This window comes from Colias eurytheme, chromosome 2, assembly GCF_061535395.1.
Source record: "Colias eurytheme isolate Ceu_HAF_F1 chromosome 2, ilColEury1 Martin Lab GWU primary, whole genome shotgun sequence".
NCBI lineage: Eukaryota > Metazoa > Arthropoda > Insecta > Lepidoptera > Pieridae > Colias > Colias eurytheme.
In genome coordinates, this window is record NC_142981.1 from 9169365 (window position 1) to 9192924 (window position 23560).

General features: G+C 35.5%; 4 protein-coding genes across 5 annotated transcripts; 2 read left to right on the forward strand and 2 right to left on the reverse strand.

The window, feature by feature from the left end:
- Positions 1 to 422: 422 nt before the first annotated feature.
- Positions 423 to 9521, reverse strand: Asx (transcriptional regulator additional sex combs). 2 transcript variants are annotated; one of them, XM_090115317.1, is made up of 8 exons: positions 9457 to 9521; positions 7056 to 9223; positions 6822 to 6890; positions 6595 to 6668; positions 6099 to 6517; positions 5785 to 6001; positions 5352 to 5462; positions 423 to 4982 (listed from the first exon to the last, which is right to left on the reverse strand). In XM_090115317.1, exons 2-8 carry the CDS (start codon positions 9184 to 9186, stop codon positions 4836 to 4838), a joined length of 3168 nt encoding a protein of 1055 aa, XP_089971443.1. In that variant the 5' UTR covers positions 9187 to 9223; positions 9457 to 9521; the 3' UTR covers positions 423 to 4835. The 2 variants fall into 2 exon arrangements, with proteins under 2 accessions (XP_089971443.1, XP_089971436.1); XM_090115310.1 differs by having other exon boundaries at positions 7056 to 9515.
- A 1617-nt stretch (positions 9522 to 11138) lies between these two features.
- On the forward strand, positions 11139 to 16438 carry LOC149910587 (uncharacterized). Its single transcript, XM_090115327.1, has 7 exons — positions 11139 to 11335; positions 11457 to 12590; positions 12693 to 12754; positions 13843 to 13902; positions 13992 to 14225; positions 14417 to 15839; positions 16030 to 16438. The coding sequence occupies exons 1-6, from the start codon at positions 11322 to 11324 to the stop codon at positions 15826 to 15828; spliced, it is 2916 nt and encodes a 971-aa protein (XP_089971453.1). The 5' UTR covers positions 11139 to 11321; the 3' UTR covers positions 15829 to 15839; positions 16030 to 16438.
- Positions 16439 to 17979: 1541 nt separating this feature from the next.
- Positions 17980 to 22894, forward strand: LOC149910588 (tubulin polyglutamylase complex subunit 2). The gene is made up of 5 exons (XM_090115349.1): positions 17980 to 18121; positions 20653 to 20814; positions 21067 to 21251; positions 22181 to 22354; positions 22684 to 22894. The coding sequence occupies exons 1-5, from the start codon at positions 18046 to 18048 to the stop codon at positions 22840 to 22842; spliced, it is 756 nt and encodes a 251-aa protein (XP_089971475.1). The 5' UTR covers positions 17980 to 18045; the 3' UTR covers positions 22843 to 22894.
- Positions 18123 to 20152, reverse strand: Dus3 (Dihydrouridine synthase 3). Its single transcript, XM_090115339.1, has one exon. It carries the CDS (start codon positions 20066 to 20068, stop codon positions 18278 to 18280), a length of 1791 nt encoding a protein of 596 aa, XP_089971465.1. The 5' UTR covers positions 20069 to 20152; the 3' UTR covers positions 18123 to 18277.
- Positions 22895 to 23560: the final 666 nt, after the last annotated feature.

Here is a 23560-nt window from a genome sequence, read left to right on the forward strand (position 1 = left end):
TTATAAATAATGGATATTTGTGAAAAAGGACGAGGTTATAACACACATAAAAAATCACTTCATCCGAAAAGAAATAAGCATTGTAATCGGTTCAGTAGAATTTGCGTGAAAGAGTAACAAACACACACACACACATCCTCACAAACTTTCGCCTTTATAATATTAGTAGGAAGTAGGATACTAATAAGTACTATTTTCTAAAAAAATAAACCTATCCAAAAATACATAGGGTAACTTAATGGACTTAAAACATTTTATATTTCCTTCGTATTAATTACTAACTGCCTTTCTTTCATATTCATTCAGTGAGATTTTTTATTTATATGAGATTCTGTTTTTAGATCTAGACCTAGTACAATGTCCATAATAAGTGCTTCTTTTAGAAAGAGAACTTTATATGTATCAAAAAATAAAACGCAAAATTTCTAAAGAACATAATTTTAATTAGAGAAAGTGTTCATGTGCTTAAATTAACTTATACCAATAAATAACAATTGCGAATTTTGTACATAATAAATGTATGATGTGAAAACTTAAATAGAACTAGTTATTACTGTTATACGTATTCCGATAAACCTATCTGTTTTGAAATAAATTCCTTCGAGCGTAGCAAGCCCACCAACATTTTCATGTGAAATATTTGGGTGATCAGTGAATATAATTTTGATGATAAATAAATTCACTGGTTCATAATTATATTGTAATTTTGTTTTCTAAAAATAAACAGTCCAAGGTATTTAATGCCCCAAAATTTACGTCATTAAATACTAGTTTATAGGATTATTCTCAATTATTTATTCATTGATAATTAAGATGATTTATGAAATTATGAAACACTATTTGATATTTCGGATCTTTACCGAGTAATCATAATAGAATGTATTCTAATAAAAGACTAAATATTTTAGATACCTAACATAAAAATTGTCGGCAATGACGTTACATCTGAAAATTAAAGATTTTAAATGATACTTATGCCTATATACGCTTCATTAATGAAATATCAAATAAGCCATGTTTACATATTAATATTTTCAAAAAGAAAATTTGCTATAAAAAAACCTAATATTGAAAGTGATTAAATTGTACCTATAGCTTGACTGCAACCGCTGTACCGCGCCTTAGGTATGTGCGCGGCGAGGCGGGGGAGAGTTCCGACATGGTTCCGACTTCCGAGTTCTAACTCGTGCTCTTTCTTACCCGGTCCCCGCCTCACCGCACATACTTGGGGTGCGGTACAGCGGTTGCGGTCAAGCTATTGTACATCAGTATAGTGCCCGGCAAACTTCTTGGCCAAAAAGTAGCGTGGTGGGGGAAGTTTGCGCATCAAGTTTAGTACATTTTTATATGCGCAAGCTTCCCCCACCACGCTACTTTTTGGCCAAGAAGTTTGCCGGGCGATATACGTGTGTGATGAAGATATTTTCAGAAGATTCAAAAAACAGTAGCAGCAAGTGCACCTTGGTATGTATGTATAATTTGTAAATAATATAAACGTTGTGTCAACAAGGCAAGGAAATGTAAACCCATGGTTCCTTGGAATATTTACAATAGAAAACGTTTCTTTTTTAACAAAGATTAAGCTGATAAAAAAAAACAGGACAAAAAAGAAAATACGCAGATTGTCACAGAGTGCAAAACATTACAAAACTACTTCGTAAAAAACATATTTACTGAGCAGGTATAAAATTACCAATACCCTATAACTAAATACAGAAAAACGTTTTATATTCACGATCATTTGCAAGTATATCTCCATGTCAAAAATATATTTTAATAAAATCAACATTAAGACCGCTTGTTACAGAAGCTAGAAAACGTGCAAACAAAAAAATATGCAAATAGGTAGGTACCTACCTACCAAAAAAGATAAGAAATAAAGTATCGGTCTGAAAATTTGATTGGGACAATTTTAATACTATGAAAATGCTAATGTTCACATAGCTTAGCCTAGGGTATAAATATTTGTATAATTGCAGAAAGCCGCAAGTTCTCGAAGACTTAATATTTGTATAAAATGGCACTTTAGTTTAGGTATAGGTGAGCCGTAAATAATTTTTAAAATATGCGTTATCCGATGTGATATTTGATTACTCGGCCGGTAAGGCCACAGGCACAACAGTTAAACTGTTAATAAATTTGTGAAGCAAAGAAGGTGGAATTACTCCATCGAAAGAGAGAGGATCCTCGACCAGTCTACTCGACTGGACGGACATTAAGGCCCGGATTAGTGATGTCGGAAAGTTGTATTTATGCTCAACATTTCGCTTGCGCGAATCAGAGCGAGGTAGCGCAACCAAATTAAATTATTTTTTATTTATAAACGTATTTATTGCTCACCTACACGATATGAAAAAATATGCATATTTCAGCTGAGCCATGTCTATCAATATATGGGACAAAATGTGTTAGCGCACATCTATTGACTTGTACCTACATGTTTTGTTAAACTAAGGTCAGGTAAAATAAGTTCAGTATGGATGCATGAATGTGTGCAGCAATTCTTTTCAAAAAATTATTCTTATGTAAGTATAAAAAATTTGCAAGTATGAAATCCACACCAATTTCAGTCTATTATTATCCAAAGATAAGAGTTACAAAACTTATTTCATTAATATTTTGCGAGTTTAATAGTACGCTAATGTTATCATTACTTTTATCATAAAATAATTTGTAGATTATTATTTAAATATAAGAAACAGGTGGTTTTAAAACCACTATGAGCAATTTTCTGTACTATAAATAAGGACAAATACAAATATATGTGTGAAACTATCAAATATTCAATGTACACTAAACTTTGCATTAAAAACCGAGTGTCATATATTTTAGCATTTTTAATTTAACAAAATCATACTTATAAATTACTGAAGATTTGCACAGAAGTGTAATTTTTTCAAGATAGCTTCAATTATATATTTAAATCTACACAATCGCTTATAACAATATCCGATGTTACACTCATCAGCCTTCTCGGGACAATAAATATCTGTACATACACTTACAAAAAAAACAGTACAAATATATATATAATTTTAAACACTTAATTATGATAAATTGAAAATCAGCATAATAAATGTCATATTCCCTTATTCAATATCAAGAAAGATGCAGAGGATATCAATGATGTTATAAGTAAAAAGGTGTAGATAGCTTGTTGGTAAGAAAATCAGTTTACTTCAGTTGTTCTTTCTGAGTTCGATCTTTACGATAGTTGAATCGTGCTATGCCATGTAAAGCAGGGTACTCACACACTTGCAGCAGGAGCAATACCGGTTGCACGGCAGTTGGAGCAATTAAAAAGCCAAAGAGGCCAATTTAAAAATTGCCCCTGTTTGTCTATACCCATAACAAATAAGGGTGCAATTCCAATATTGCCCATGCGGCAGGAACGTGAGGAGCCGGCTTTAGTGTGCCGTTTTTGAAGATCGAATCTTGTATTGGTAACCTATCTAGTATCTACACCTTTTTAATTTTCTTATACAGTAGAAACCGATTATCCGAATTAATTGCGACCGGGATTGATTCGGATAATAGAAAATTCGGATAACCGGACATAGACTGGTAATAAAGAAAAACAAAGAGTTACATATAAAATAAACTTTAAAAAGCGCAATATGGAGTGTAGAGCGCTGTTTTGCGTGGTTTTGCTTCATGCTTTCAACAATATCATCTGAAATTTATCTGAACTCCAGTGATTTCAATCTTGTAACAACAAAGCAAAACAGAAATTACTTGATTTTAAATTTTTATATATGCTTGGACTGGACTGATGCGATAATAATTGGCGATTCGGATAATCGGCGTTCTACTGTAATTGGTGAATAATGAATATCTTTACATGGGAATATTTTCAAAAAAAATTATGTATAGAACGAACGAAATTTTATGTACTTAGTTAAAAATACTTTCAATAAAGTATTTTTAAATGTACTCACATTTTCAGTAATTATTTAAGTCTATTTATAATTTTACTTAATTGATACATTTGTCGAAAACCCCAAGCATCTCACTTGACTATAGATTTGAGTACCATTATATTGATATGAAAAGGAGCGAAAACTTAAAAAATTGTGATGCTTTAAAAAAATTATAAGAATGGCAAAAATATACTATCTTATTCTAATAACTAGATATCCAAACATAAACCTTAAAATATATTATTTATGATTCGGTGCATAACCATTCATTGTTAGAATCATAATTATATATAGATCCCCATGTGAAATTTACATACATAACCTATTTTTTTTATTTAAACAATATCACTACAAAACATTTGTGCACATGTATAAATATTTCCCGTACAATTTTGTTAATTATTAATGACTCTATAATAAGAAACAATTTGTAATACATAATATGTATCCATCCACAAGCTAGATATTGCTAACAAAGGTACAATTAATTTGAAATATACACTGTATAAATATATCTTTTACATATTTTAGTACTGCACCTAGACATCCCACAGAGCTATCGCTGTAGGATCATTTGCTCATTCATAAAATTACCACACTCGCATTCTAGTGATTATTATCAAAATGATACAATTTATTTACACTATTTTACCGAATTATAAATAAAAAGTGTCTCAGAGACAGTCCTGATCTACATGCCACTCTCCGTTCTAAAATGTTCTCGAAAATAAGTGAAGACTTGACATGTTTAAATCATTTAGCACCACCGTTCATACAACCGCATTACATTCCATTTGGCTTCATAATTCACTCTACCGTCCAATGTATCACTGCACTCTTTACACTAACACAAAATTAAAATAATTATCAGTCTATTGCTTGGATATGGCAAGGTATTCGGACGAGCTCGTGTGGTCAGCGTATAAGACAGGTGAGGCAGAGTTCCGCGGAGCCGATGCAGTCGTCGTGGCAGAAGGCGCCGCACTTCTTGCACAGAATCATTGCGCGCAAGTTGCACACGCACGAATCGTCCGCGCCCACGCTTCTGCATCGTGTTACGTTCTGTAAATAATATTTATAAGTTAAACTGTGCCGTGTGTTTGTATTAGTGGAAAAATTCTGAACAAAAACCCTCATACTCCATTTCAACCTTTTAGGGATCGATCATTCATCGAAATCGGTGCAGTGGTTTAGCCGTGGTAGCATAATAGACAAAAAGACAGACAGGCTTTCACATTAATAATATAACAATTGAAGTAATGATATGAATAGCTGTATAAATAAGTTATTCATGTTTCAAACAAATAAGTAAATTGAAACTATTAAATTGATCAAAAAAACCTTATTTATAGTATGTACTTTATAATTATACATATTGTGTAAAAAAATAATTATCTAATCATTTCCTTGGGCAAGCAATGTGTAACTTACAATATTTATATTCTGATTGGTGGGCGGCGCACTAGATGCTCGAGGCGCAACATTCGGAGTTCTTTGAACTAGAATATATTGACCCATATTGTTTGGCCGATTCTCATTTATCTGGAACAAACAATACAATAATGATATTCATTACACCGTTATTAAATTAAAAATTCATTTTAGGTTTAGGTTCTAATTATAAATGAAGAAAAGGAAGAAGAAATATTTATTATAGAAACAAAACTTGTCGTCTGCCATATTATGTTCAAAAAACTTCATCGATATTACGCTCTTATCAAGTAGATGAAAACAATGAATGGACTTCATGCATATAACTATATACGCGCAACTGCGCGTGTATGCGAATTACATATAATACTGTGTAGTGTCTCTGTAAAACACGAAACTAGCTATATGTATGGTATTTTAAAGTGTGAATTACCTCATTGTGTTGTATCACAGCTCCAGACACTTGTCTAACTAGAACGGGAGGTGGTGGGCGAGGTTGCCGCGTGGGTCTCGTCAGTAGCGCCGGGGGAGGCCTCAGCTGACTCCGCAGGGCATCTCGGTTTGGACTGTTCTGAATTACAGCTTGACATATCTGATAGCTCCTTTCAAGGTTCACTGCACCTGGAGGCACTTTGTTTGTGCTGCGACTCCTAAAAAAATTTAAATGTAAACCAATTCAATTTTATTCTTACAACATAGTAAATGGTATTTTATTACAGGGATAATGTGGAGACAATAGATTTTTACCTGCTCGACTCTTTTCCCGATTTTGATTTCTTGCCAGAAGATCTAACTGTGTGTGTCACTGAAGAATTCACTTGAGGATTTGCTACAGTTGTACTAGACACTAAACTAGGTGCCGCATCTGTTTCTTGCTTTAACGTGTCTTTCATTGATTGACAGCTCTCTGATGAATTTGATGACTCCATATTAAAATTAGCATCTCTCTCCTCTTTAAACATGCAATTCTCATCATTCATATTTACATCTTCTATACTTGTTTTTGAGTCTTCACTCACGTACTTTGCACTGTCTGTGTTCATGTTGGAAAAATTATGTAATGTTATTATGTTTTCATTGTTTACCCATTCATTTTCTGATTTCCATAAAATTGAAGAGTTTTTAGGTTTGGCTGGGTCTTGCATGTCTTCAGGGTATGATACCATCTATAAAAAGTTAACAAATCTTATTACTGTTGAACTTTTTCAATTAATGAATAGTTAAAATAAAAAGCCACACTTACTGATGTATTTGTCACCTCCATCATTGGCAAGGAAGTAGTCTGTGTAATTGGCATTGTGACTATTGCAGTAACATCTAAAATAAAGATTCACTGTCATAAAAAATATAATATTTTCAGTAAAGTACCATAGCAATTTTCAAATGACAACTAACTGACAAATTAGTATACAAATTAACAACTACCTACATATGTTTTTATTCTGCAATTGTCATCTGAATAAAACTTACTTGTTTCACTCATATAAGATGTCAGTTCCATGAAATTAGGCTGTGGTGTATACTTTACATCTTCACTCTCTGAAATATTTAAGAATGTTAATCAATGGAACTGAATAATATTTAGTTGCGAAAGTAGTTACGAAATTTATTAATACAAAATAAAATTAAAATGTACCTATTTACTAGATATACATAAATTATATAATATAAGTATATTTTATTTAAATATATTGTTTCACTTACGAGATGTAATAATAGGTAAGCCACCAGTCTCTAAGATAAATGACTCAGCATCCTTAAAATGTTCATCATAATAGTTGGGAGCATCTTGTACACCTTTACATTTTTCAGGAGACTTATGAACACTTGCATTTTCATCATTTTGCAAATCCACATTCTGATGAACCAGTGTCTTATCATCAGTGTCCTTTATCATTTCAATATTTTCATAGGATTCCTCATCTACTTCATCTTTAGTTATTTTTGGAGATGCTTCAGGTTGTGTGGGAATGTTATTCATGTAAACATTTTCACTGTTTTCAGACAGTTCAGGTACAAATTTATTTCTAGACTCTTCACTTCTTGTTTCTCTCTCAGAGCTTAAATTATTGCTTTCTTGGTCTTGTTTGATTTCATAGTCTCTTTCATGGTCATTAGACTCATTTACGATAGAAACATTGTTAAGATGGGCCTCTATTTTTAAGCTGGACATAGAAGAAACACTTCGTTCATCATATTCATAAGCAGATGTAGTAGCCTTGCTGTCTTCACTGTTAGTGTCACCAATATCATGCTCTGGGTAATCATTATCATTGTTTTGGTATAATTGATCTGGATTTTCATTTGTCTCTACGTCAGAACCATTACAACTTGTTTGTTCTGCATGCTTTGGAATGAAAGCTGTGTCATTAGTAGGATTGGCTTCAAATCTAATTTTCTTAGAAAATGAATATTTATCACAATCATTGTTTATTCTCTTTATGCCTTCCAGTGAGTCAGTATCAGAAGTTGAACACTTTACTTCTTCAAAGTGTTTAGGAGTTGTGGGTTCTTCATCATACCTTAATCTTTTTGAAAATCTGTACTCTTCATCATCACTGCTTAATCTTTTACTACATTCAGTGTAATTATTATCAGAATCATTGCACTTATCTTCTTCAAAATCTTTTGATGTACTGCATTCCTCTATTTTGACTACAGTCATATCTAGATCTTGTTTAATTTCATTTTCACTGTCTGGAAGTAGAAGAGGATCAACAGGTGTAGTTGATACAGTATCTTCATTTCTAACTACAGAGGAATCTGAAAAACTAAAATCTATTGGATATTCAACATAGCCATGACTGTGTCCCCTAGTATTTTTAATAGGCAACAAATCCGGTATTGGAGCAGCAGTTTTGTTAGAAGCTATGCTACAATCTTCATCATTTTCTTCAACTTTTGAGGATGAGCGTGTCACAGCTCCGACAGAACGCATTCTCTTGCTATTACTTGATGATTTACTTTTCTTAACTTTGGGTACAGTACTGCTACTAGTTATTGATGCGGTTGGTCTTAGTTTAATTGTGGTTTTTAATGATGGTCGTTCTGAATTTACATTTGTTGAAGATTTTTCCTTTCTTGATTTTTCACCCCAAAATGGCTCGAAATGCTTAAGTTTCCAAGGATCTATTTTACTCTTTTCTTTTTCTGCTTCAGTCTTCATTTTCTGCTGATTTTCTGGTGTAAATTCACCTCCAGAGAGACTTTCTTGCCATTCTAAGCAAGCACGCGCAAAAAATTCATTATTAAGACTAGATGAACTTAACCTTCCTGAAGAACTAATTCTATCAACATTGGGAAGTAATTGTCCAAGTTTACACTGATATAAAGGAGGCAATAGTGAAAATGTATGTTTATTTAATAATTGCCTAATATTGGTGTTAACAAGTATAGAGTCTGGTGTCTCTAAGTCAATACAACCTTCTCTAGTTTGTTGTAACTGAGCAGCTGTGGACAATTTTTTTCCACTTCTTTTTCTTGGTTTTAAACAGAAACCTGGGATACTAGCCAACACTTCCCGCATTGTTGATGGTTTATTTGATGAAGATGGTTCAGTACATGTTGACGCGGCCGTCCATTCTCTGTTTTCGGCTGGTGGAGGTGGAGGTAAAGGTTTAACTATGATTCTTGGTAAAGGCCTGGAGTGGTTAGAACTTTTTTTCCTTCGTTTCGACTGTTTTTTGGAGGAATGTTTACTAGGCTTTTCATTATCTTGTGGAATGCGAATGACAGTATATTGCTCATTCGTACTGCATGTCAAGTATTTATTTTCAGAGGAATTGTCTGAATATTCCATGTCCATACTTTCGACGGGTGATACATCTAACTCCATTTTCGATAAATTGATATTAGATGATTGTAAAATGGACCTGTAAAATAACGTGTATAAAAAGTGAAGAGTAAATGCCGCACACAGTTGCTTTTCAACCCATTGTGTATATTCTGAAAGCGTAAATCACATTTCTTTCATAAGTCATTAATGTAACTATTCATCACTGCTTTATGTTTCAATATATTTATAGATGGATATTAAATTATTTATTCCATTGCAAATTCTTTTCACAAAGTCCCACTGCCCTGCAAGAAGTTTAGTTTTAGGTACCTAGGTGCTGAAACCCGAATACAGTAAAATCCAAAATGTCACAACAACAGAAAATGGATCCCGACTGAATACGTTCCTTTTCAAGTGACTTTTTGATGATCCTAATCATTAAATAAAATTGTACGATATTTATCTAAAATCCACAATATCCACAAAATAAAATAATGATTATTAAATGAAGTGGTCTACGATTTACGAATATTGTATTAAAAATTAAAACGTGCAGAAAATATTGTAAAATGAAGATAAATACATAATTCCACATTCATTCGAATGTCGTATACAAGAAGCTTAATATATAATATCTAATACACTGGAGATTGCACTATGACCATTAACTTGTCACAAGAAAATATAACCTTGAATGACGTCAGTGTTGTTTTTTGTCTCTTTCTGTGGGTGATCACACTGGTTTGTATATTCAGGATTTTTCGAAATAAAAAAAAAAACTAAAAATCATGGTCTATAAATAATAACGACATATATTTTTAACAGTATTGATATTATAATATTACCTGGTCAACTTACATGAATAATTATCATCTTTATAGGTACATACCATTTTAATTGGTAGAGAATGATAGTTTTAAATAACGCTTGATAACTTTTGATCTCATACTACGATTTTTTAATTAAAATGAGTGCTACATACATTAAAACATCGTTTTGGTTACTCAAGCTTCAGTCTAAAACTTTTCAATATTCCAAAGGGAGAGTTGCATCGCTAGTGTTGATGTGTGGTAACGATATTACAGTTCTCAGAAATTCGTATGTCTTTCAGGAGCTGTACTTACGGTTACTAATGGTTTCATCATTCATGGTGGTTAATTATAATATAATTAAAATTACTTTATCAGTTGAGACGCAGTAACAAGAATTTGGTAAATAAAAAGGTATAGCACTTTTCAAAAGGTATTTTTTTTCTGGACCGTAATCCTCAGGCTTAAAATGCAAACTGCATATTCTGGCATGTTGATAAATTTTACCCTTGATAGGCACTATGGACAGCCATTTATTTCTTTTTATTTCATTTTCGGAAAGCTGAAATACGTAAAACAAAAAAATATTAGGTTAAAAAGTATAAATTTCAATGTAAAAAAGAACAAACCACAACATGTGAGTGCAATACCGATGTCGTGTGTTGTTTCATTACTAGTATAAAAATTTTTAAAATGGTGTTCTAAATATTCATCATAATATTGTTTAGCAATATATTATCGTCGCTATCCGTAAAAACCCATCATCATGGTTACCTTACTTGTTAAATTTGTTTGTTGAAAACTTGTTGAAAAATGATGAAAGTATTAGGAAAAGAACTTATTTAACATGATTGCTTAGTAAAGTGATGATAAATTTGACGATTTTTGCCATTAAAATGATTCTAAACAGGTAAATGCATGAGTATTGAGGAATATTGTAAATAACGTAAATATACACTTGCCTGTGAAATTATAGGCCAGAATTTGATGTCCAAAAACTTCTGCAATTTTTCACAATGCAATACATTATTAATATTCTGAGAAAGAACATAGGCTACCTTTTATTGCGAAATATGTACCACGGGCGAAGCCGGGGCGGACCGTTAGTAATTAATATAGAGTATTTTTCCCCGGGAAAAACATTTAAAAGTTCCCTATTTGATATTTTTTAGCAGCAGCGCCCAGCGACCGTGGGAAATTGATTAATGGCAACACTATTTCCGTCGCCATTTTGTATTCTACATGCGGCGTCTTGGTGTGCATCGATTAATTTATCGCCGATTCGTTTTGAAGTGTTGAATTCCTATGAAAAGCAATAATTATAGTTCTAAATCTTTATAAGTATACTTAAGTTCAGTTTTAAAGAACAGAGGTATCGCTTAGAGTATGGGTCGTGGCAGGTAAACGATTTGTTTTTTATAATTACGTTACTTCAACATTCATTTGCGCATATCGATTGCATTAATTACTCTTGTTAATTAGTCTGGTCCCAGGATATTAAATATGTTTCAAAATTTCTAGAGATCGTAGTCGCGATAGACGTCGTAGTCGAACCAGGAGTAGGAGTAGAAGTCGTAGTCGTAGTCCGCGCTATGGTCTCGGTTCCGGTGGTGGCGGCGGCGGCGGCGGCGGCGGCGGCGGATATGGCGGAGGAGGGCGGAGAAACAATCCGGGCGCTAATCTTAGAAAACCGAAATGGGACCTTAGCAGATTAAAACCTTTTAAGAAAGATTTTTACATCCCTCATCCTGATGTTGAGAAAAGACCCGATTCCGAAGTCGAAGCTTGGCGAAGTTCTAATGAAATCACTCTCAAGGGTAAAAACATTCCCAAACCTACGTTGACATTCGATGAAGCTGGATTCCCTGATTATGTTATGGATGAAATTGATAAAATGGGATTTTCAAAACCAACACCAATTCAAGCCCAAGGTTGGCCAATAGCTTTAAGTGGAAATGATATGGTAGGAATAGCTTCAACTGGTTCAGGCAAAACATTGTCATATATTTTACCAGCTATTGTACACATTAATAACCAACCTAAATCTAGTCGAGGAGATGGCCCTATTGCATTAGTATTAGCTCCGACTCGAGAATTGGCTCAACAAATACAAGAAGTTTGTGATAAATTTGCAAATACATCCAAAATTCACAACACATGTTTATTTGGAGGGGCACCAAAAGGTCCTCAAGCCAGAGATTTGGATGCTGGTGTAGAAATTGTAATAGCTACCCCAGGACGTTTATTAGATTTCTTGGAAAGTGCAAGAACTAATTTAAAAAGATGCACATATTTGGTCTTGGATGAGGCTGATAGAATGTTAGATATGGGGTTCGAGCCTCAAATAAGAAAAATAATTGAACAGATTAGACCAGATCGGCAAACACTCATGTGGTCTGCTACTTGGCCAAGAGAAGTTCAAAGTTTAGCTTCAGAATTCTTAAAAGATTACCTTCAAATTAATGTTGGTTCCTTGCAATTAGCTGCAAATCACAATATTTTACAAATCATTGATGTGTGTATGGAATATGAAAAAGAAACAAAATTAAGTACACTTCTTAAAGAAATAATGGCAGAAAAGGAAAATAAAACTATTATTTTCATTGAGACAAAACGCAGAGTAGATGATATAACTAGAAAAATGAAAAGGGATGGGTACGTAGGAATTTCTCATACAATTTCAGTATTGAGATATTGTGTGCTACATTTAAAATGTCAAATGAAAATACATGGATTATATAATTTTAATATTTTCAGGTGGCCAGCTGTATGTATTCATGGAGATAAATCTCAAAATGAGAGAGATTGGGTATTGCAAGGTAAGACTGATGTCACTAGTAAATGACTGCAAATCTTTTATTTCTTTTATTTTTATATTGATTGAAATCCTTAAAAGCTTTGAAATTTGATTGAAAATAACGATTAAACAGTAATTAAAGATTGATATTAAATTAGCGAGTAAAGAGAAGCGGTGTCAGGTCAGTCGATCAGTGGGGTGTGGCAGGTGCATGTAGTGCAGTGGGAACAGTATCTGAGAACATGTCTGCATGTGCAGGCTGTGGCGGGCTGCGGCAGGCGGCGGAGGCGGCGGCTCGCGGGCGAAGGGCGCCGCGTCCGTCTAGTTGCCGGGGCTAAGCCCAATGCACTGAGCCTTGCCACGCGGCTACTGCGCCGCTTCTCGCTAGCGGCGAGGTGCGGCGGCCGCTCGCTGCTCGGCCCTCACCGCGCGCCGCCCCCTCGCCGTTCGCGTCCATTTGCGCTTCAAGCGCTTCCGGACGCCCACTTTCCTTAATAGTTATTTTGCGCCATTTTGTAACTTGCGGATTATTTTTATTAGTAAGTTTATTGTGATAGCGTTGAGATCAGACGCATGACATGACTGTTGAGTTCTAAGAATCATTTTATATTTACGATATATATGTATAATTTATGTATTTCCACTATTTATCTTAAAAGATTATAATCTAAACTTTATTTATTTAAAGACATGAGGCTAAGATAGCATTAACATATTTGTAATTTTATATTGAAACTTGCACTATATAAAGCTGGATGTATCATAATAGAAAAAGCTACTCAAATATATAACCGGCCCAAACAGTATGCCTGCACAAATTATTTTAAACATGTTATCCAGTGAATAAGTGATAAAGTTTTTCAGTGAAATCCAAATTAAATTGTTGTTCTTCAATCTAGAAGCGTTTTCGTATTCGAAATAAAACTATTTATATATTATATTTGTATATCTGTATTACAGTGTATTTCAAAAATATTTTGATAAGTATACAGTGAGTATTTTATACTTAAAAATTTTATAGTACAATGGATGGCTGGCTGGTTTGATTTTCAAGGTGCGGGAAAAAATGAATTTCAAAAATATTGTATTAAATGAATAACATATTTTCAGACTTTCGGAGTGGGAAAGCTCCTATACTTGTAGCCACTGATGTTGCTGCCAGAGGTTTAGGTATGTATTGAAAGCTATTTCGTGATTTAGTCTTATTTCATGTTGAGTAAAACTAATGACTCACTCAATAATCACATTTTTGTTTGCAGATGTTGATGATGTAAAGTTTGTAATAAACTTTGACTACCCCAGTAATTCAGAGGATTATGTGCATCGCATTGGAAGAACGGGACGAACAAACAAGACTGGCACTGCATACACCTTCTTTACACCTTCCAATGCTGCAAAAGCTGGGGATCTTGTCGCTGTTTTAAAAGAAGCGAAACAAGTGGTTAATCCTAAATTACAAGAATTAGCTGAGCGAGGGAGCGGTGGCGGGCGACGTAAGTTAATTTTTTTACTAAGTTGCCAAATTGTGTAAAGTTAAATATTTAAAGTAAAATATTACATAATTATATATTCCGTATGACAATTAACAATCATATCGAGTTTTAATAATTTCAAAGATATTGTTATCACTTATCACCCACCACATATTCGTACACAAGAATTAATGAATGTTATGTTCGGTCAGGTCACCGTGGGCGCGGAGGTCGGTACCGCCGCGGGCGTCGCTCGCGCTCGCGCTCGCGCTCCCGGGACCGGCGCCGCCGCACGCGGTCCCGCTCCCGATCGAGAGACCGGCGCCGCCGCAGACACAGCTCCTCGAGATCGTCCAGAAGTCGCTCCTCCAAGTCGTCGCGAAGCCATTCACGCTCCCGCTCCCGTTCTCGAAGCCGCTCTCGATCAGGCAAGTGCAGCCCTATAAAGGACGCTCCGGCTGTGAATCAGATACCGTCACAAGGCTTATTGCCTACTCCCAAACCGCTTTTGCCCACGCCTATAGGCCCTCAGCTCCCCCCTAACCTCTATGATAAATCTCATACGAAAGAAGCGACACCTCCTCCGCCTAGAAATGAATCTAGAAATAAGAGTAACAATCAAGAAAATAGTACCCCCCCTGAAAATGTAAATAATTTCCAACAACAACCTAATGTCATTCCACCTTTAATGACGATGAATCCTCAAATGAACATGTGCATGCCTCCTATGGCCGCCATGAACGGGCAAGGTTTCGTCATGCCGACATATTTTCCCGATCAATATGGCATGATGATGGCCCCGCCTTTCACTCAAAATCCGATGCTTAACGCCGCCAACTGGGGCGCCCCTCCACCCCCGCCCCCTCCTCCGGCTCCCGCTCCCTCTAATACGCAAAGTTATGGGCAAATTGGTTTTGGACAAAGTGGCATAGAGTCAGATTCCAGAAAAAGAGGACGTTCTGGCGGGCTAGAGAGCTCGAATCATTACGGCGGCGGAGGACTCGGCTCCGGTGGCCAAGGCTACGGCGGAGGTCAAGGCTCAGGTGAGAGCCTCGGCTACGGCAGCGGGCTGGGCTCCGGCGGAGGCCTGGGCTCCGGCGGGGGCCTGGGCTGCGACGGCGGCCCGGGCTCTGGCGGGGGCCTGGGCTCTAGCGGGGGCCTGGGCTCTGGCGGGGGCCTAGGCTCCGACGAGGGCCGCGCGCGCGGCGGCCGCGACCGGCGCCGGCGCGGAAGAGGACGCGACGGCCCCGACTCGGGTTACGCGGGCGCGGGCCTCGGCTCGGGCGGCCTGGGCCACGGCGCGCCCGGCCCCGATCCTGGCGGTCTCGACGTATCCCATGGGAGCCTATTGCCGCGCATGCTCCCCCAGAACGGCGACTTCGTCGGACCGCAGGGCGCTAACTTTACCGCCTTCGGTTCTTACGGAAACAAAAATAAAAGAAATCCACAAGACAACGGAGATCAATATTACAATCAAAACAATATGGGCATGGATTATTATGGACAACAAAATTTCGGCCCCGGCAGACCGTACGGGGACGGATTGGATCAGAGCAACGGCGCGATGGCTAATGGCTCCATGGGATACCACAATGACCGCCAGGGCAACCGCCAGCGCCGGTGAATACGATTGAGGTTTGTTATATTGAAAACCAATGCAGTCTCACCTCTAACCATACTTAGTACATTTTAAACTTTTTAACATTGCAATAATACTCATAAACATAATGTCCTTACCGTCATTTTATGCTGTATTCTTGTCTATTAATGGAAGTTGTGAAAATGAAAAATAATAATGTAAAAAACTTTCTCTCATTGTTTACAGAAAACGGGTATAATGGAGATTCCCGGCGCCGTAGGAGGCGATAAAACTAAAATACGACAGAAGACAGTTCATTGAACAAATATATTATACTGAGCAAGATAGAAACAACTTCATTCCATGTGTAAAAAAGTGTTATTTTGTAGCATAGAAATGCAAATTTTGAAAAAATTGAATAGGTACATAAATTTTTTTCTGTTAAACACTACATTCATAACATTGTGTTAATTTCAATATGTACTGCATAAAACAAAACTGATTATTAATCATTGTAATAATTATAAGTTACAACTGTGTATTGGGTTTAATAAAAATGTCATGTTTTATACTTCTGAAAAATAAAAAATGAAGGACGCATTTATGAATACGAAATGTATGGAATACTCTTGATATTAGCCCGGTTTACACGCACACTCTTTACCGCGTGATTGAGTGCGCGGGATTGAACGGGGAAAAGCATGCGCGCGCAATCGCGAGGGATTGTTTTGTCACGTTTTTTTATGCACTTATTCTTTCGCGCGCGATTATTCGTGCGCCTTTGAGGAAAGAGGAAAGATTGTGCGTGTAAACGACAATCGCGCGCGATTGAACGAAGGAAAGCGTGGCGCGTTGGAGTGTGTGCGGAGTGGACGCGCAATCTCGTTCTCTCTGTCATCGTTTAAATGCTCGCACTTTCCCGCGTGAAAGCCGAATCGCGCGCGAAAGAGCGTGCGTGTAAACCGGGCTATTCATATAGGTTGTTTAGGGATAATTTCAATTCACATTTGTAAAACATTTCAACATAATACTTAGTTTCTTTGTTCTAAGGTTCTATGTTCCATCCGTGGCATCTAAGTACACATTTAATTTCATATTATAATTCCAAATTGACTGTTTTGTACATATTTACCTTTGAACATGATACAAATACCGAGTGGTATAAATTATTTGATCTTAACCTAATTAAGGATAAGTATGTAACATCTTAATATTAAATAAAAACATTTTTAAGCAATTAATTATTATTTTATTACCCAATATAACCCAAAGCTATAACACAAAGTTATCCTCTATATGTGTGCTAAAGTTCATTGTAATCAGCTCAGTAGTATTTGCGTGAAAGAATAACAAACATACACACACACATCCATCCTCATAAACTTTCACATTTAGGGTGCACTCACACACATCAGTCACCGTCACGGCACGTCACCGGACAGGATTAAAAAAAAATATGTATCAATAGTTCTAGTATGACTCTGTTCCCACACGACAGTCGCCGGCACGAAATCTATCAGTGACGTCCCCGGTCAGGCACGTCAAATAATCTTTCCATACATGTATCATACTTTTATCCCCACTCACCCGGTGCCGTCACGTCTCAGTTCAGTCAGTGCATGCACACATCAGTCACCGTCAAGTCACCGATGACTGATCGGTGACGGTTTGTGTACGTATCCACAAACACCAGTCACCGTCATGTTGTCCGTCAGTCACGTCGCCGGTTTGACTGAATCATTGAACACATACATCAGGTTAGTGAGTGATTAGACGTGTGTCACGCTAGAGAACATGTAGCAATTGACGGTAGCACGACGCTGACTGAACTGAGACGTGACGGCACCGGGTGAGTGGGGATAAAAGTATGATACATGTATGGAAAGATTATTTGACGTGCCTGACCGGGGACGTCACTGATAGATTTCGTGCCGGCGACTGTCGTGTGGGAACAGAGTCATACTAGAACTATTGATACATATTTTTTTTTAATCCTGTCCGGTGACGTGCCGTGACGGTGACTGATGTGTGTGAGTGCACCCTTATTATTACATTTATATTAGTAGGAAGTAGGATAGGAAGAATGGAACTAATATTTCAAACTGACAGAGCACCCACACATTACATCACAGCATTACATATACATATTATTGTGTTATAATATGTATCAGTAATATTGTCATTGTTACTATAGAAACTGGAATTACTTGTTTATTGATTTATGTTATCAAAATTTCTCATGAATAGACCTATATCTGTAAAATGAGCTTTTGCGTAGATTTAGTGTCGGAGGATTCTTTTTACGAAAATATTACTTTAGGTGTAACAAAACTGCTTGGTAAGTAAATAATGTATAATAATATAACAAATATAATTTCTTAATAGTAGGTACTATAAATATCATGCATCATCATCATATATTTTTTACATTCTTAAACATTACAAATGTAACAAAGCAGCTAAGTTGGTTATTAAACAATGAAATGAGACTATTCTAATAAGAATTAGCCTTATGTTTTGGTAAAAATATAAAGCCTTCAGGTACAGGTCCCAGAAGCATTTCACTTATTTTAATCCAGTCGGAACAGTTTCCAGATGCCATTAAAGTCTCTAAATCATTTCTTCCAAAATAACTTGGAGGCCTTTCATTAATCTTTTGAGGTGGTCTTTCTAACAGCCCCACGGGAACATATCGATATAAGAAAGAGAGCCATTCTAATAAAAAACGTCTTGTGTTTTCTACACCTTGTGTATCAGAACCCCAATGTTCTAGTCCATAGTTTGTAAATTTTTTAATAATCTCAAATCTTTCAGTGCTGCTTATATCCCAAAGTCTCTGTTCTTTAATTTCTGTAAAAATCCATGGTTTAATAAGTGCTCCCCTACCAATCATCACACCTTGAACTGTTGGTGCTAAGGCTTTTCGCTGTATATAATCATCATAACATAAAATATCACCATTCCCATAGAGAGGACATGGAGAAGCTGCTTTTGCACACATTTCAATGTATTCCCAATCTGACATTTTTGTGTATCTTGCTTCTCTTGATCGACCATGTAAAGTAATGAGAGAAGCACCCCATTCTCTCATTTGTGGTACAATGGTATGAGCTATTTTCTTATCTTGATAAACCCCAGTTCTCATTTTTATAGTGAATGGAATACTTAATATACCTGAAGCTCCCCTTACAGAAGTTTCCAAAGCTGGCAGTCTATGCATCATAGCTGTGCCACCACCTTTTTTATATATTAAATCTATAGGACATCCTAAGTTGAGGTCAATAAAATCTAATTCCGCATTCTCTTGTAAAAGTTGAGCAACTTTGGTGATTGCAAAAGGATTGTTTCCACATATTTGGGCACCAAATAGATCTTCTGATTCATGCCTTTTGACTAATGCCCATTCTTGTTTTGTTCCTTTTAGTAAGGATTCACAAAGTGCCATTTCCCCACATGTTACATCAGCACCAAATGACTTACAGATTCTTCTGAATGGGAGGTTACCCACTGTAGTAAGTGGACTCAAATATAACTTATCCCTCCAATCAATTTCCTTTTTTTCCCTTGGTAATAACTTTATCAGGTCCTCATCAGTTATAGGTCCACTACATTTTTCTTTAGTATCGCTGTCATTATTAGATACAGATTTTTTATCACAATTAGGATCGTTTTTTTTTGCTTTCCGTGCATCATCTAATGCTTTCACTAATTTTTCAGCCAAAGAGAAGTCATATTTCCTTTTTTGTAACTGTATTTGTAAAGATGATTGCATGGTATTTTTCGTATCTTCTAACCACATTTTAGCCTTCTCCTCATCCACTATATTGTAGCCTTCGTCTGAAATATGTTTAGAGCCGAAACGACAAGCAATACCGCGTGGACATCTTCCCCTAAGATTAAAAACGTGACATTCTTGGCCTATATCTTCTTTTTTTATTTTTAAATATTCCTGATAATTATGAATGAACTTACAATTAGCATATTGACAAGGTTTCGTTTCATCTTTTGAGGAAACATTAATAATACTTGGGCATGGTTTGTTTTGTTTATCATCTTGATAAGTTTTTGGTCTAGCTTTATTTTGTCCTCTCTTCTTCACTTTTCCTAAACAAGAATTATCATTACATTTTGCCTTTTTAATATCACAGTCAACATTTTCGTCGTCGAGCTTTCTTTTTGCTACATTATCGGTGTTTATTATTTCAATATTTTTTTCAGTTCTATGAATGATAAATTCTTCTTTAATGTTACACACACCCGCATTATTATTTGCCGCACTAGTCATAGCCTTTTCTGGTGCTGTTTTTAAATAAAATCGCTTAAATTTGAGAATTAAGGTTATAATCAAGATTGGACCACACGCCGAGGATCATCTGTCATTTGACAATCAGTCAGTGTCAATTGTCAAGCGTCAGCTGATAGTGATCATTACTCTATTGTTAGCGACACAGACAAACAATAATTGATAAAAAAAGACGTGTGGCACTCGGGGACTGCCGCGGTAAAGTTATTGCATGCTATGCCTTCAAGCCACACCTCCGTGCCCGTCGGAGTGGGGAGGGTGAGGTTTTTCGTTACGGATTCGGCCCCGCGCTCAAGGCCCGCGATAGAAGCTATGCAATAGCTTAAAAATTAAACCTTATATGTATTCTTATTCATTTAAATGGAATGGTCATGTTCTAAAAGTATTTCACACGAAAGCTACTAAACGGATTTGCATGATAGTTGGCAGTGATTTTCCCCTGGTAAAACTGCAGTACGCAGCTAATAATAAACTTAAACATAACCATGTAGGTGTGTACATTTTATTATGATACCTTTTTTATAATCACGTATTTATTACTCTTTGTTTTTGTGTCCTTATTTTAGAATCAGATCCTCGTATTTCAAATGTTGCCGTAGAAAGAAGACCTCCATGTGACCGCGTGGCACTTTCGAATTGGGAACAAAAGCATTCGGCAATATTACCTGATGATCTCCGTAACTTTTATCTATCAACAGACGGATTTCAACTCACATGGCATTATAAATATTCAGGAAAGGGAAATACTGTCTCCAATATCCATTTTAGAGCAAGAATTATGACATTTATGTCTGTCTTATACTAAAAACGATTGTATCGATTTTAATTAAACTTTCGCAAACAGAAAAATAAAAATTAATCATTACTGCTAATATTTTCATAGTGAATAAATTAAGTCTAATACCGAATACACGGATATACTTATTCATGTTCTATGAAATTAAAATTCATATTATTTTCAAATAATTATTTTTATAAACTTACAGCTGATGAAATATTGCCAGTTGGATCGATTCGTGTAAATTCGCTGAATGAACTTTATTTATCACCGGCTCTGAAAGATTTGTTAGACTTTTCTCTAACCAGACAATCTACCGGGCCTCGCCCTGTTCTCAATACAAAAAGTAAAGTTTTTGAATTGGACTCATGTCGGAATATTGGAAAAGTAAGAGCTTATGCCTTATCAGCGTTCCCAACCGTACGATAATTATCGTACAAACACGATAATTTGGTGCCTACGTACGATGTACGATAGCATGTTATTATCGTACGCTGATTTTACGATAATTTCTATCAGGCAAAATTCGAGAATTTATATTATTTCACCCATACAAATATGACATTTTGACGTGTTTCATATCGAACTTTCATGGGAACAGTGAAATTTTGTCAGATTGAATTTTAAACTTGGCGCGTTTATTGAACATAAAGTGGAAATGGAATGGGTTCAGGTCTGTAGTCTGTACCACGCGTAAAACCAAAGAGTATAATGAATATTAAGGCACTTAGAACGTTTGGGTTTCAGTGTCCCGTTGATTTGACAGCGGTAGTTAAACAAAGATTAACTATAGAGAACTTGCATACTTATCAATATTACAATTTATGTGATTTATTTATTTATAATTGACTTTATTCTAAAAAGTACGATAATTTCGAACCAAAAACACCTAATGTACGATAATTTTACGCCCCTGGTACGATAATCAGCTCACTTAAGGTTGCTAACACTGTGCCTTATGCTTCTATTTGAACTACATAGTTTAAATTATGACTTGTGATCGCCCTCCGTATTTTTCATAGTCAAAAATTAAATTTTTATAGCCTGCTATATCATATATTCATCCTTTTATGATGAAAAATTAAAAAAAAAAAAAAAGACTTGAGAATCATTAAAATCGGCCTCGTAGTTATTGAGTAGTATGTTGATACCAACATAATGTGTTATTCAATTGTTTTTCACACCCCTGCTATAATTCTGCTGTAGGTACTTACCTATATTATTTTGTAAGTAACTAGTAAAAACTTATTCTTATTGCCTATCATTCATGTTCATAGTTCGAAACTTTCTCAACATGTAAATTAAAAAAAAACTAGGTGTGTTTGATTTACACGGGTGGTACGTGGTCTGTCTGGTTGGCTACCCGTGAAGGCGGCTGGGGCTGGTTGGCGGATTCGTTCACGCATTATTTCAGAATGGCTCTGGTACACCTCGGCTTGCCGGGCTGGCAAGCAGCGTTCGCTAATTTGCCACTCATCCCGTGGGCTGAGGTAACGTACTTCGATGTTAAATAAAAAGAAATGCTAAAAAAATTCTAATAATCGATGTAGCTTTTGATTATTTTATTGCTTGTATTATACGTATAGAACATACGTTTACCTGCTTTTGGTTAAAAATATTCATTAATCATTACTTACTTATTTCAAGAAAAAATTGTGTTAGCAACCTAGTAGTTTATCAAGAGTTTATCCTATTTGGTCTAAGTATTTGGTGCCCAATTTCTGCATGTTGATAATGTCACTTCTGTTCCAGTGGAATATATGTGAAAGAAAAGATGGAATAATTTTTACGTCTAACATTTGATATTTTGTTGTTACAGCAACTATTTCTTTTACTCGCACCCCATCTTCTGGAGAAAACGGACACGGACGTTAGTTTGATATCTGCCGGTAGTGAGACTGGGCTAAACCACATCGACCCTAACATATTTAAGACCTCTGCAAGACACCACAAGAATAATTCAAGACCGGCCAATTGATTTTCTTCTACATGCAGTGATGATAAAATGTAAACGTATTTTGAAATTACATGTCAATAAATGATTTGAGTAATGAATGCTTGTTTTATTTTCTCAAATATAGTTCTTGCATGTGAGGATTGACAAAAACATAAACGAATTTGTAGCGCAACAGCAATGTGATTTATTAAAAATATTAAATTGAAAAAAATAAAGCGTAAAATAAAATAAAAAAGCCATTTACTTACATACAGTATATTGAAAAATTCTCGATACAATAAAATCTGTAGCTAAATAACAAAACAAAATGGACGGAATGTGAGATTCTTAATGAAGTACGAGCTAACTTGAAGCTTAACTTATACATTGATATTCAATAGCAAAATATTTAAAAAATTGCAAAAGCCATAACATTAGTAATTACTATTTTAATTACATATTAAATTGATTATTACTATCCTAAAATTACACTGGTTTATCACATGATTACATTTAATGTGATAGCACTGTGATGAGACTGTCTTTATTTTTACATAATAATAAGCATATATCTATGAAATATTCGTGAAATTTATATGCTACATTAATACAAATGCTAAACATTCTATAATTAAATGCAAAAGTACTAATTAGAGTACAAATCAGATAGCTAAATTACATAAGTTCGAAACTTAATTTAGGCCTTGATAACTCTTACATTACAATAATTAATTGTTAATACAAATACTAGTAATTTTAA

Coding starts and splice junctions, on each gene's coding strand:
- Asx (XM_090115317.1), bottom strand. CDS start 9,186: ATGGAGTTAGATGTATCACCCGTCGAAAGTATGGACATGGAATATTCA. Junction 6,002..6,098: donor TCGGGAAAAGAGTCGAGCAG/GTAAAAATCTAT, acceptor AAATTTTTTTAG/GAGTCGCAGCACAAACAAAG. Junction 5,463..5,784: donor CTGTGATACAACACAATGAG/GTAATTCACACT, acceptor TGTTTGTTCCAG/ATAAATGAGAATCGGCCAAA.
- LOC149910587 (XM_090115327.1), top strand. Junction 12,755..13,842: donor GAGAGATTGGGTATTGCAAG/GTAAGACTGATG, acceptor ACATATTTTCAG/ACTTTCGGAGTGGGAAAGCT. Junction 13,903..13,991: donor TGTTGCTGCCAGAGGTTTAG/GTATGTATTGAA, acceptor TTTTGTTTGCAG/ATGTTGATGATGTAAAGTTT.
- LOC149910588 (XM_090115349.1), top strand. CDS start 18,046: ATGAGCTTTTGCGTAGATTTAGTGTCGGAGGATTCTTTTTACGAAAAT. Junction 18,122..20,652: donor AGGTGTAACAAAACTGCTTG/GTAAGTAAATAA, acceptor TCCTTATTTTAG/AATCAGATCCTCGTATTTCA. Junction 22,355..22,683: donor CACTCATCCCGTGGGCTGAG/GTAACGTACTTC, acceptor TTGTTGTTACAG/CAACTATTTCTTTTACTCGC.
- Dus3 (XM_090115339.1), bottom strand. CDS start 20,068: ATGACTAGTGCGGCAAATAATAATGCGGGTGTGTGTAACATTAAAGAA.